General features: G+C 42.3%; 1 protein-coding gene across 2 annotated transcripts; it reads right to left on the bottom strand.

Moving 5' to 3' along the window:
* Positions 1 to 8,975: 8,975 nt before the first annotated feature.
* Positions 8,976 to 13,518, bottom strand: LOC106097833 (C-type lectin domain family 4 member M). 2 transcript variants are annotated; one of them, XM_019359682.2, is made up of 6 exons: positions 13,120 to 13,518; positions 12,418 to 12,519; positions 12,169 to 12,339; positions 10,919 to 11,055; positions 10,712 to 10,812; positions 8,976 to 9,325 (listed from the first exon to the last, which is right to left on the bottom strand). In XM_019359682.2, exons 1-6 carry the CDS (start codon positions 13,259 to 13,261, stop codon positions 9,184 to 9,186), a joined length of 795 nt encoding a protein of 264 aa, XP_019215227.1. In that variant the 5' UTR covers positions 13,262 to 13,518; the 3' UTR covers positions 8,976 to 9,183. The 2 variants fall into 2 exon arrangements, with proteins under 2 accessions (XP_019215227.1, XP_019215229.1); XM_019359684.2 differs by lacking the exons at positions 12,418 to 12,519; positions 13,120 to 13,518 and adding an exon at positions 11,864 to 11,909 and having other exon boundaries at positions 12,169 to 12,333.
* Between the last annotated feature and the right edge of the window lie 567 nt (positions 13,519 to 14,085).

The raw sequence follows: 14,085 nt of genomic DNA, 5'->3' as shown, positions 1-14,085 counted from the left end.
AAGAGCGATATTTCGCCACTGTTTTACCATAAATAAATATTAGCAATGTAACTAAAGATAATGCAGCATTTGATTCTTTTATTGATTTCATACAGATACATACAGATCATTTCCGAAAAAAAGGGAAATGTACTATTAATCATTCTATTACATGTAGTAGATCATGTCAGATGTAATTCATATTTTAGAGTAGTAATAGTAAATTACTACGTGCAATCAAGATGACAGACCACGACTATAAAAGCGAAGGTGGATTTGGGAAGTCTGTCGCAGCCATGTCCTGTCCGTTTGTACGCGAGCAAGGAAGGTGCAAGATTGATAAGGAGAGTTTACAGAATTTAGCGTATATTGCGGGATAGACAGGATCCTTTAGCTCAGCGCGACGGTGTGCTCATAGAGAGATATCGATTCTCCCGTGAGGGTATTATTTACTTTCTTCCTCGCTCTCTCTCTCTCTCTCTCTCTCTCTCTCTATATATATATATATATATATATATATTAAGGCTGCCACGATTAGTCGACTAGTCACGATTACGTCGACTATCAAAATCGTCGACGACTGATTTAATAGTCGACGCGTCGTTTGAAGCTTTGTAAGATCACAAAAGACGCAGGAATAAGTAGTAGGATATAAGAGTGTAATAACGGACTGAAACAGAAGATGGCAGCACTGCATGTACAAGGATGCCAGCTGCCGTTAAACTCCGAAGAAGAAGAAGAAGAAGCAGTGTCCCAGAATTCATAGCGCGGTCCTGCTCAGTTTTCAACAATGGCGGCAGCTAGTTAGTTTTAATATTACTCTTATTATTTTTCTGGGTCACAAAATAAACGTTTAACATATTTTCAGGCGAGAATGTAGCTGTGTAAACCTCAAATATCTGCTCAGTTTATCAAGACACCACATATTTTCAAAAGCGCTCCGACGTTTTCGGAGACGTCTGTTACCCACTAGCTCGATAGCTACCTGGGGTCAAGGCTCACTAGAGCCCGTGAGAACACCGGACTCCCGGCAAATCGTTTTCAAACCCACCACCGTCTTTCGCTACTCAGGTTAAACATATATAAGTCACTTAGATAACTTAAAAATGTTATTGTTTGGCCTTTTTTTTAGTATTTTATTTGTTCCTGAGTAAATCGGTTTGGCTGAGATTAAAGTTATAGTTTATACACGGCTAAATAAACGTCAAGCAGACAACTGATTATCAGAAGTGTGAGATGTTCGAGAATATACTCCGGTGTCCCGTTATATTTTAGATAGCAAGGAGTTTATTAAACTTCACCGAAACAATCTGCAAATCTCATTAAATTTAATAAACTATCATCTTGTCTTTATTTTTAGTTAGCACATACCCTAAACACTTAAAGCTGTAAGCTAATGATAGTTATATAAGAGCAGATGCATGCTGGTGCGATAAGCTGTACGTTTTACGTCCAATGGATGCATGATCTGATTAGTCGACTAATCGCAAAAATAATCGGTGACTAGTCGACTATCAAAATAATCGTTTGTGGCAGCCCTAATATATATATATATATATATATATATATATATATATATATATATATATATATATACTTACTGTACTGTATATACTTACTCCCGACTTACTGTGCATGCTTCGGTCACCCCTTGCATGGGAACAGGTAAAAGTGATGGAGTGTTATGTCAAACTACACACAAAAAAACCCACAATGTCAATAAATGTCACAGTACAAAAAGGGGTGTGACGAGGGGGTGCAGGACCACCACCTGTCTTTATTTGCTCTGCCCTTTTCTTGGTTGCTGTTATAAACAAACAAACAGATTATTCCAGGGTCTCTTTTCAAGAGACTAAAAGCAATCTAAGTGATAAATATTACCATTCTGTAGAATATTCTTATATTTCACTTTTACTTTTTCCCATGTTCTAGTGGGTCCTGTTGTGGCTCTAATGTGAAAGAGGATATGATGTAATATAATACAATGTGGAATAAAATAATATCACATGATATAATGTAATATCATGGATCACTTACGAGTTTAATTTGTCAGCAACTTTCTGCCAGCCCTCTCTCCTTGCTTTTGCAGCCTTTGCAGTGTTCCCCTGCGTTTTAATTAAACTCTGAAACTCCTGATATCCCTCAATCAAGAGTTCTTGGTCTGCTGCCGTGAAATACTGTGCGCACTCCTTCGACATCTTCGCCGACCAATCACAGGGTTGCCGATCAATGTTTCTACTATCGATGCGTAGCCCCTTTTAAGCCACCCAGTGATCTCAGATTACTTCATCCAGCTATACTAATCGTCAACAACAGGTGTGTTCGGAGAACCGGATTAGCGAGCTCAAAGTTAGCGCGATGATTTGATCTTGGATGTGTCATTTGATCTTGGATGTAGTAAGCGAGGTACGAAGAACGGGCCCCAGGAAAATCTCCTTCATGTTTTTCTGTGTTTTATTCTCAGTTACTTTGACACAAAGGCATCTGCTGTGATGTTCACAATTCTGATGAAGTCTCATGTGTATCAGTGCTGATAAATGATCAGAATTATAATATTTCTGACTGTCTGAGGCTAAATTGAATCGAATCAGGACTTTGAGAACCGGAATCGAATGGATTATAGAAATCAGTGATGATACCCAGCCCTAGTGAGCAGCCTAGGCCCGACAGAAGTGGATGTAGCTGTGGGTAATAAGAAAAGATGAAAAGAACTATTGATAACTTTTGTGTTAAGTTAAGGACTGATCCGTCTGAAATTCATAGCCAGCTCTGACACGGTGCCATCAATCTTTGAATGCTGAAAAAGCACAGTGTATCCAGAAAACACATTATATGCTGCAATAAATGCACTGCCCAAGTGTCCCCTCTCCCCACTGCCTTTCAGCAGCAGGCAGCAGCAAACAGGTCGTCAGAGGAGCCAAGATGATGATTAAGTTTAACATTTTCTACAATATTGACAAAGCAATTTAAACACAAGTTTGTTAGTTAATAATTTAGAAATGGATATTGTCTGTATGGACTTCCCCCCAAAGAAAGTGCACATGTAAAACTGCGGTGTTAAGCAATGCGGTTGAAAAATTTGAGTGCGCCTAACTTTTGTGCCGGTACGCCTAAATTTTTAAAGTTAGGCGTACCGGTGCGCCCATGTCAAAAAGTTAGTCTAGAGCCCTGCAAGGAGAGGCTAATTCACACTGTCGAGGATTGATGCAGCGCGTGATGGGAGCTTTCGGGAAAAGAGGCCCGGGAAGAAAAGGTTTATCAGCTGCAGGGATGTTTTGAGGCATTTCCCTGGTTATGGGAGGCAGAACACCCTCTGATAGCCGACTTTCTCCACACCACCCTCCAAATCCATTCACAGCACCAGCTGGCCAGTGTGCAGGCTGACTCTTCCCAGCCCTGCGGTGATGCAGCTCTCCCTTCGCCGGCCACAGGAGTAAAGGTCGGCGCTCTCAGACTCTCGCCTGTCTTCATGCCCATGTTGCCACAGCAGTGGACAAGTGTTGCATTTTCCTCACCGCAACTGGAGGCTGCGTCTACCTCAGCTCTAATGGCGCCTGCCTCCACAACCACGGCATCCAGGAGGAGGCGGGGTCCATATCGCCACCGCGGCTTACAGCAGCGTGAGGTGGGTGACTATATTTTTTGCTCGTCACGTTTTCTCTATGGAGGGCATTCAAACGGATCCTGATTTGCCGGTTTATGGGCCCAGCTATGAAAACAATGTTCACGATTATGAAATATCTAAGACTGAAAATACTCCTGTCAAAACACACGGTAACAAAATGACTGTCGGTGGGGCAGCCAGCGGTAATCCCACTAGCAGAGGTGCCGTCATTAAGCCACCAAAGACCCCTTCCTCAGACTGTCTTATTCCTCTTCACAATTATTTGGTGTCTGTGTGTGTTGCTCATGCTAAAGACTGTCCTACCATGAAGAATACTAGTTTTACTCTTCCCTTGACTACCTCTGTTTTTGAACCCAGGCCAACTGAGGCTCCGCTTTGTCCTTCACCTGTATCTGTTCTTCTGCTGAGACAGCTGATGCCCAGCAACCGCCTGCGAGCCCAGTCACTGAGTCTGGTACTACTGATTTTTTTTTTTTCTCTTCCTTGTGGGATGTGGAACCAAATGTACTTTTTTGAGACTGAATCTATGAACATTAATCCTGTGACTAGCTCCAGTGTTAATGGCCTTGATTATGAACTGCTAGGCAATGTTACCATGGACAATGATATTATGAGCATTTTTCATGTACCTGAGCTAACTCATTCAAAGTCTGAAACTCCGCCAGGGTCACGTGTTGACTTTGAAGGAACTGTGCTTAGCCATTCAGAAGGGGCAGCTAAGGACAACATGGACTGTGTTAATGACTCTGAAGGAACTGAGACTGTTTCTAGTGTTGCTCCTCGAGTGGCTATTGTTCAGGACACTACTCTTGCTGCCAGGGCAGCTGAGGGGCCGCTTGACCTTGCACCCGCGTCTGATCTCTGGGTGGAGGCGGCAGTCGTCCAGCCAGCACCTGTGTCAGCCTTGGCTCCTAGGATCAGAGCAGCTGTGGCCATCTTCTGCACCCGTACTAAGACCTCGGGTGGGAGTAGCTGGCGTCCGGTCTGTCCCTGCATTAACGCCAGTCTCTGAGATGAGGCCCGCCATGAGACAGCCGACCTCCATACCTGTACCTACTCCTTGGGTGGGAGTGGCTAGTGTTGGGTAGGTGCCTGCACCAGTGCCTTTGCCAGCCGAGGAGCACGTCCAGCCTCATGCCTCGTCAGCTGGGGGGTCCGGGGGCCCGTCCAGCCATTAGTGCCGCCATCAGCAGCTTCTACTCTGTCACCTCCTGTGCCACCATCTGCTCCTGTGGCTGTCATGCCAGCGAAAGGTTTATGGACTGTTTCCTGAGCTCTGGTGCCTTTCCTAGACTTTTGTTTTGGACTGTTTCATAAGCTCCAGGTTTTCTTGTAAAACTTTTGCTCTGGCTTTTCAGTTTCATGTGTCTTGTGACTGCCTGTAGGGGAGAGCTGATTTTTGTTTTGTGATCGCAGCCTTCACACCTGACTGCAATCAAGTCACTGGCATTTAAGACCAGTACTCACAACAGACCACTGCCGGTCTGAGTTTCTTGCATTGTCATCATGAGTCACTGTAAATCAAACACTGTATTCACATCAGTTTTGCCTCCATCCATTTCTACACTTGAGTCCACACACAGCCTGGCTCTTTCGGCCGTAACAGTAGGTTGTATATTTTGTTTTCTTTGGAGTTAGGTAAGTTGTTTTTGTGCGGGGGTGTGTGGGGGTGTTTTCTTTTGTCTGTTTTTTGTTTGTTTGTTTGTTTTGTTTTTTAATTTGATGTTTTGTTTATGTTGGCCTTAGCTCTCCCTGAAAGTTAAATGTAAGTCTGAACTAGAACTTTAAAAACTAGCAGGAAAAAAATCTTTAAAAACTGCCATCTTGACTACTCATTCACTATTTTAACTTTATGTTAGTCTCTCCTATCCCGTTGGTAACACACAACTTCTTCCAACTGACCAGTCAATCCATCTTTCCAAAGTTGTGTTTATGTCATTCCCACAAACCTTCATTACACTCAGCACATGATTATGATGACATTGTTTTGCTCTCTCCTATTTTGCCACTAGATGCCACTGAAACAAAGCTTTGATTGAGTGAACCTATTTTCAATACAATTGATGAAGTGGTTCAGCACTGGTTCATGGCTTCTTTTTCACATCACTACAGGGTATAAAAAGATTCTTTCTCTCCTTGATGTTTGCTGCACCCAGTGGCAGAGCAGAATATAAGCATCGCGAGGGGAAAAAGTTGTGATAGTTTCTATGTAAAGTACATATTGGTCGTGTCCAAATTCATGGGCTGCATCCTCTTGAGGCCGCATTTGTAGACCGATTACGTCACAGCGACGCGCCGAAGGCTGTCCAAATTCGTAGACTCCTCCGAATGCAGCCAATAAATGCGTCCTCCTTTTCCCCGAATTTGAAGGATGGGTCAGGTGTGTCCTTCGTGGCCCACCATATCCCAGAATTCATAGCGCGGCCCAGCCAAACTCCAGTTTCCAACAATGGCGGCCACTACTAAGTTTTAAAATTACTCTTATTAATCTTTCTGAGTCACAAAATAAACTTTTAACATATTTTCAGGTGAGAATGTAGCTGTGTAAACATCAAATATCTGCTCGGTTTATCAAGATATCGCATACAGTGGCTTGCAAAAGTATTCGGCCCCCTTGAACTTTTCCACATTTTGTCACATTACAGCCACAAACATGAATCAATTTTATTGGAATTCCACGTGAAAGACCAATACAGAGTGGTGCACACGTGAGAAGTGGAACGGAAATCATACATGATTCCAAACATTTTTTACAAATAAATAACTGAAAAGTGGGATGTGCGTAATTATTCAGCCCCCTGAGTCAATACTTTGTAGAACCACCTTTTGCTGCAATTACAGCTGCCAGTCTTTTAGGGTATGTCTCTACCAGCTTTGCACATCTAGAGACTGAAATTCTTGCCTAGGCATTCTTGCACAGAAGACTTTTCTTGACTAACAAGTTGTTTATTAGTTGGTTTATTTATTTAATTATTTTTACCTAAACAAATAACATAACTTGTTGGATTTCAAAGCTGTTTATACAATAAAAACACAGCACAGCAGATCAATAGTCTGATCACAGGCCCCCTCAGACTGCAAGCGGAAATATCCTTTAGCATCATACTAAACAACAAAATGCTTTAACTTATTTAACAATACATAGGTCGTAAGTGAAAATAAGACCAAATAAAACGTCACGTTAAATGGCAGCACATATTTAGTCACACTTTTTTGCTACTAGAGAAAAAACTGTCACTTGTTCTGAGAAGTAAAAGAGGAACTGGGGTAATCAGAATTAGAATCACCATACATAAGTAAGTCATGGGTGGCAGATATGTGTCTGCAAGACATTTATGTGGATAGCGATGAAGTGTGAACTATGCCCATCATTAGTTCAGTACTGCATACATGTCTTTGTGGATCTAAAGGAAGTATATTTAGGGTGCCAAGAGAGGCACTGTGGTACAGAATGAAGAAGTCAGAAGTGGCAGAAATGTATATGAGGGTGGTGCAGGACAAATGAGGACTGCATGAAAGTGGTGAGGTGTGGGGTAGGAGTGACAGGTAGGATTACATCAGGTATCTGCTCTGAGACCTCTGTGGACTATGATGTTCCCAGAGGACATTGATCGGTAGAGAGGTATGAGGTATGCAGAGGCATGCTCTGGAGAGAAGAGGAATGAAAGGCAGTAGAAATAAGACCGAATTCATGTGTGTAATTGAGAGGAAGACCGATGTAACAATGAAGTTAGGTAAATTTAGTTGTCTGGGGTCACCCATCTACAGCATTAAACAGTGCACCAGAGAGGCAAAGAAGGGAGTGCAGGCAGGGTGGAGTGGATGGAGATGAGTTTCAGGGCAGAATTCTGACAGGAGGATAGCAGGAAGAGTGAAAGGGAAGATTAAAAGATGGCAGTGAGACCTGCTCTGACGGTTGGAGATGGTGGCACTGACAAAAAGACTGGAGGCCGAGCTGAAGATGACAGAGCTGAAGATATTAAGATTTTCTTTTTTTTTTTTTTTTTTTTCTTTTTTTAACCTGTCCCGTTTGGTTCTTTTGCCATCAGAATTATTGTCTAAAGGCGAAGAAAGATGCCCAACGGATTTACTTTACCAAATGGACCATCCCAGCCTTGCCGTAATGGTCCATTTGATTCACCTTTTATTGTTTATTTTATTTTCACTTGCTGAATACGGGACAGACTTGACTGGGGGAAGGAAAGGGGAGAAAGAAAGAGGGAAAGAAAAACAGCGGGGAAGAGGGACGGGGAAAAAGGGCAAAAAACAAAAACCAACAGAATAAGCAGACAAAAAATACATATATCGATCACCTGGATCACCTGTTGAGAAAGAAAGAAGAAAGCAAGCAGAAGAAAACGAGAGTAATAAACAACATCACAATGATACATGGGAATATGACAGTAAACACTAAATATTAAACATTATTGTGCAGCACGTAAGATCGACAGCGCACAGTGTGCTTTGAGGTAAGAGCCAAAAAGGGTGTAGTTTGTGTGTGATCACCTGTGTGTACACCTGTGAGCATGAACGCGCTTGTTTTCTTTTTAAAAGGTTCCTTCATGTAATGATCTGCTAGAGGGTGTGGGGGGCCACTGCCCCGTCCTCCAGGGCATGAAGCAGGTATGGAGGAGATCAAAACTCCAGATGTCCAGAGGCCCCCAGAACACAAGAGACCAAGAAAGACCAACAGAGGGGCAGCTGCGTCACTATCCCAGAAAGAGCTGAGGAGAGTCCCAGATGAGGGGTCACTCAGCAGCCGCGGAGCAGAAGCCAGGGGGGTTGCAGTGACGTGCCCGTGAGCTCCGCCGGCAGCCAGCTGTGCCTGAGTGACCGAGCTCCGGGCCGAGAGGCCGAGGGCACCCCGCCTCCGAAGTGGCCCGAGCGAGCCCCAGGCTCCAGGCCCCGATAAGCAGCCGCCAAGGAGTGAGCCGGTGTGTACCTGGGCGCCCACCCCCGGACACAGAGAACCACCAACGCACCGATGTCTGAGGGCGTCCGCCACCGGCAGGGGAAGTGGTGGGGGAGATAGGCCTCCAAACCTTGGAGGGCCTGAGATGTCCCCAGAGAGGTGGCGTCTGATACCCAACCTGACATATAGACACAGACATACAGGCACACACAGATACAAACATCCATTCCCACCCTCATGCTCTCATATGCAATTACTCAACACTCACCCAACGTGGAGACAGACATAAAGAGACGCTGTACACACAATCACTCTCCCCAAGCGTACTCTAAGAACCGGGTCTGGGTACCCTTGCCCCTGGAGGGGGAAACTGCACCCAGACCCAGGTGGTGTTACCCTTTTCCCTGCGGTGGGGAGAAGCAGACCACCCCGACTCCGCAGCAGCAGGGAGGCCCCACATTCCAGACCCCAGCCAGACGGCCAACTCCTCCTCCTAGCCCCCCCGCTCCAGCAGGCCGCAGAGAACGGGGGTGTGTGAAGACTCCAAACTCAGAAAATTGGTGACTTATTTTACTCGCTGTAAGTGTCCATTGCTTTCTCTTCAGCTTCATTTCAGTTCATCTCATGGCTCTGTGTTCTGCATAATTTGTTGGGCATGGATGTAAAATTATGGAGAAACTCTCTTCTTGCATATCCAGAAGTGTTGATTGGAACATGTTTCATCATTCCAGCTGTTTTGTGAGTCATAAGCCTTTATCTGTCCACAATTTTCACCTCTGCCACCATTTGGTTCCCCACTATTCCAGTAGCTGAAAGAAAGATGAAATTATAAGAGTTAAACTCAACAATTCAGTCAGTCTTTTGTTTTTAGTAACAAGATATTGTAGCGGGCCAGGTTTGTTCGGGGTTTGTTCTGACAGTTATGTTTTGTTGTCATGTTGCCATGGTGACAGGTGACACGCTCTCTCTGCGACTCTGGTCGTGTCCAAATTCATGGGCTGCATCCTCCTGAGGACCCGGCCTTCGCAGTCTACGTGGGCCGGGTCCTCAGAAGGTCGGGTAGGCCGGAAGTAAACGGCTGTGAAATTGGACGGTCTAGCCTTCTGATTAACGTCACCGCTGTCTCGGTGGAGTTTGATAAACTCGGCCGTCTGCTCCTTGCTATCTAAAATATAACAGGACACTGGCATAAATTCTCGACCATCTCACACTTCTGTTTAATCAGTTTTCTGTTTGACGTTTATTCAGCTGTGCGAAAACCAAGGAGGAACCCACCCGGGGGATTAATAAAGTTTTATTTTATCTAATCTAATCTAATAACTTTAATCTCAGCCAAACCGATTTACTCACAAACAAATAAAACACTGAAAAAAGCCAAACAATAACATTTTTATGTTGTCAAAGTGACTTATATACTACGTTTAACCTGAGTAGCGAAAGTCCGCGGTGATCTGAAAATGATGTGCCGGGAGTTGTGCCATTCTCGGCGGCTTCAGTGACCCTCGAGCTCTCGGCTAGCTATCGAGCTGGTGGGTAACAGACGTCTCCGAAAACGTTGAAGCACCTTTGCAAATATGTGATATCTTGATAAACCGAGCAGATATTTGAAGTTTACACAGCTACATTCTCGCCTGAAAATATGTTAAGAGTTTATTTTGTGACCCAGAAAGATTAATAAGAGTAATTTTAAAACTTAGTAGCGGCCGCCATTGCCAGAAACAGGAGTTTGGCTGGGCCGCGCTATGAATTCTGGGATATGGTGGGCCACGAAGGACACACCCGAACCATCCTTCAAATTCGGGGAAAAGGAGGACGCATTTGTCGGCTGCATTCGGAGGAGTCTACGAATTTGGACAGCCTTTGGCGCGTCGCTGTGACGTAATCGGTCTACAAATGCGTCCTCAGGAGGATGCAGCCCGTGAATTTGGACACGACCTCTGTGTTTTTCCGGGTGAGAGAGCGCCTTTTTGTTTTGTTATTGTTGTGCTAGTGCTGCTGAGCAGTTTGCTAGCGGCAGTGTTCTCCCATTAAATCAAAATAAACGGCTGTGCTTCCTGGCTAACACGGCGGGAAGCAAGACCGAATGAGACCCCTGTCTCCTCCTTGTCTGAGCTCGCCACAATATTAACCAAATTAATTTAGTTAATGTACTTGATGACATAAGAAGTCTTTATAGACAAGAAAGGGATTTCAACCTTGTGTTCACTTGAGTCCCATCCACCCATTTCCATGTCCCCTCTGTCTCTGAGTCAGTCAGTCCAATCCACAAAAGCCTCTTGAACTGGTTCACAAAGTTCTTTTTTTTAGAAAGAGAGAAATTAAATGTACACATGCAGAACTTAAAGTGATGTATCGTGATTCTTTTTTCTGCACACATCTCTATTGTGTTTGCACACACACACCTGTTCTTCTCGGCTGTTGATAATCACCAGGTCTGAACCTTTTTGAAGACAGTCTTGTCTGCTTTCTTCCCATGATTTCTGCTCTGAAGAAACTTGGTACAAACTATCACTGAAGTACACCCAGTTTTCTTTGCAATCTGTTTAAAAAAACAGAATAATAATTTGTGCTTGTTTTATGATAGGTAGCGAACATAGAATCCCAGTTATGGGACTTTAAAAAAAAACATTGCTTTGGAGAAGCAATCAGTGGTACAAATTCAAAGCATTTCAATTAAAAAAAAAAAAACCCAAAAAACATTATATATACACGTGTGTGTGTGTGTACACACACACACACACGTATGTATACGTATTACATATGTATATATGTATTACTGTATTACTACGCACAATTTATCCCGTCTTACCTAAAATCCAAATCGAAATTCCCTTAAACAGTATGTGCTTAAAAGCTGAATATGTTAAACATTTTACAGTTTTGTTTGGCCTAAGAGAGAGTGCTTTCAGATCTAATAATTTGTCTCTAATAAGGTTGATCGAGTCAGCAACTGTCACAGAAAACCACCACTTGAGAATTGAAATTAATTCGGTCAAGTTAGAGAGAAATGAGCTTTTCTCTTTTGTCCTCTTCTTGTTTTGAAGTCTTGATGGTGTTACAAGCATTAAATAAGCCTTGCAGTATTAACACATCTATATTCAGCGCTGTAAGAAATGTAGAACTGAAGAAGGCTGCAGATATAATTGGAGCTAAGAAGTCAGTTAAACATCAATTTTTTTGTCTATGCAGATTAACAAACTATTATAAACTGTCTAAATGTAAACATATAGAATGTTCATATTTTCACTCACATTAAGCTTAGTTTAAATTTACATTACATTTACAACTTTACTTTTCAAAGGCCTTTCCCAAGATCTGTCCATCCATTCTATAGCACTTATCCTTACCTTGTTCGCGGGAGGGTTGGCATAGGTTCAGAGGCAGATTGGCAGTCTGACACAGGGGTAACACAGAGACAGACAACCATTTGCAACTACATTTACACCTATGGGGAATTTTGAATGATCATAACCCACTAGAGAATGAGTGAAACCATGCAAACATAGGGAGAACATGCAAACTCCACACACACCACACAAACCCAGGATTCTTGCCTCACCATGCTTTTTAAAAAGCCACATTTGTTAAAGTGTTAAAGAGCCAAAAATGTTGTTAGAGATAAATCGGCCATCAAGCATTAAGATATAATTACATTGAAGCTTTCTCTGAAGATCATCTCTGTTTGTGGTCAGGTCTTCCAATCTTTTCTGGAGCTGGTCTCTCTCTTTAACCAGATTGTTGAAACTGGTCTGTAACTGATTTCTCTTGCTGGTCACGTTGTTCATCACGGTATCCATTTCCCACTGAGATTTGCCTTGGGTGACTGTTGGACACAACATCATAAAATAAATACATCATCTGTGAGGATTTTGCATGTTAATTACATTCATGTTGTACTCACAAAGAAACACCAGAGTTATGAGTCCAATCAGGAGGAGAAGACACAGCAGACCCAGAAGAATCACAGCAGCTCTGCAGGTTCTCTTCTTTACATCTTCAGAACCTGCAGGTAGAAGCCAATTATTATATTTTTATTAGTATATTATATTATTATATGTCTAATCATGAAAAATGTTTATATCCTCATAGATTTTAATTATGACACCAATTGCTAGTTTTATCTAAAAAGTAGTATGTGAGACTCTCTGCTCCTAAAATCAGCATCTGAGGATGGGTCTTGGTGGCAACGACACAAATACTGTTAGTTTGAAAGTATTTCAATTGTAATGTTTTCTCTTCTGAGCTCGTTCCAAATGGTTTAAGTTTAAACTAACACTGAAAATAATCAAAACTAAAGTAAATACAAACATTATTAAATAAAAACTAAACTGAAAAAACCCACATATTGTGGAAAACAGCTGAGTGTAAACCCAGATAAAAAAAAAACAAACAAACTGTATATCTCAATCTAAATTAACTCCCAACGAAAAATTCACAACTACAGTAACTCTACAGCAAGCCAGACTCTAGATTACTTTTTCCTGAATTAAGTGTTTTTTCTTCAGACAGTTTGTATAGAATTCTCAGTTTTATTTTTAGTTTTGTGCACAAAACTTTAGCAACATGTAATTGTAATATTTATAGATAGGTTTGTGGTTTTTACCTGGGTGTGCAGGTCCAGTTGTTTCACGTTGTACAGTTTGAATCCCTTCATTAATCATATAAATGTCCACAGTTTTATGCTCCCTTTTAGACTTTCTGCGACAACCTAATACTTCCTCCGTATTCACATAGACTTCATCCATGATTTTTATCTGTATTGGACGTTTAGTTGGGTCTTTAAGTCTCTGAGGCGATCAGTGTTTTGTGAGAGTCTCTGAAGTTGTGTGTAGTAGCTCTGACCTGTGTGAAAATATATTGACACAAGCAGTTCTCTTTTTAACAGGAAACTGAGATCTGATGGCACTTATTACTATGATTGCATTTGTCTTTGTATTTGAATATGCACACAGCACTAGCTGCAGCACTTTTTCCACTTGAAAGAATTTAAAATATATCATGCATTATAAGTATGAATAAAAACAGGAGAGAAGGACGTGGCATGTTAATCTTAAAACATACTATATATATATATATATATATACATATACACACACACACATACATATACAAAATATATGTGTGTGAGAGTGAAAGAATGAATTTTGGCTTGTACGGCCCCTCATAGCCCCTCATACACACACATATACATATATATATATATATATATATACACACACACACACACACACACACACACACACGTGTACACATATATGTACGTGTGTGTGTGTATGTACGTGTGTGTGTGCGTGTATGTACGTGTGTGTGTGCGTGTATATGTACGTGTGTACGTGTGTGTATACGTATATATATAACATGTTATATATTATATATTAGAGTTAGTGCTGTCAGCGTTGGTCTCGTTAAAATGATGTTACCGCCCTAACCGCATGTTAGTTAGCGAGTTAGTGCGGATCGCCCTGTGCGTGGGGCTGGATGGAGCTAACGCGTTAACGAGCTAAACGAGCTAACGCGTTGATGCCACGCATGGAGTGATCCGTGCTAACTTGACGTTCAAACTGATGTT

This window comes from Oreochromis niloticus, linkage group LG6, assembly GCF_001858045.2.
Source record: "Oreochromis niloticus isolate F11D_XX linkage group LG6, O_niloticus_UMD_NMBU, whole genome shotgun sequence".
In the NCBI taxonomy this organism is placed as follows: Eukaryota; Metazoa; Chordata; class Actinopteri; order Cichliformes; family Cichlidae; genus Oreochromis; species Oreochromis niloticus.
This window is presented reverse-complemented; position numbering and strand designations above follow the sequence as displayed.

Coding starts and splice junctions, on each gene's coding strand:
- LOC106097833 (XM_019359682.2), bottom strand. CDS start 13,261: ATGGATGAAGTCTATGTGAATACGGAGGAAGTATTAGGTTGTCGCAGA. Junction 12,340..12,417: donor CATAACTCTGGTGTTTCTTT/GTGAGTACAACA, acceptor TGTGTCCAACAG/TCACCCAAGGCAAATCTCAG. Junction 9,326..10,711: donor GGGACTCAAGTGAACACAAG/GTTGAAATCCCT, acceptor TCTTTCTTTCAG/CTACTGGAATAGTGGGGAAC.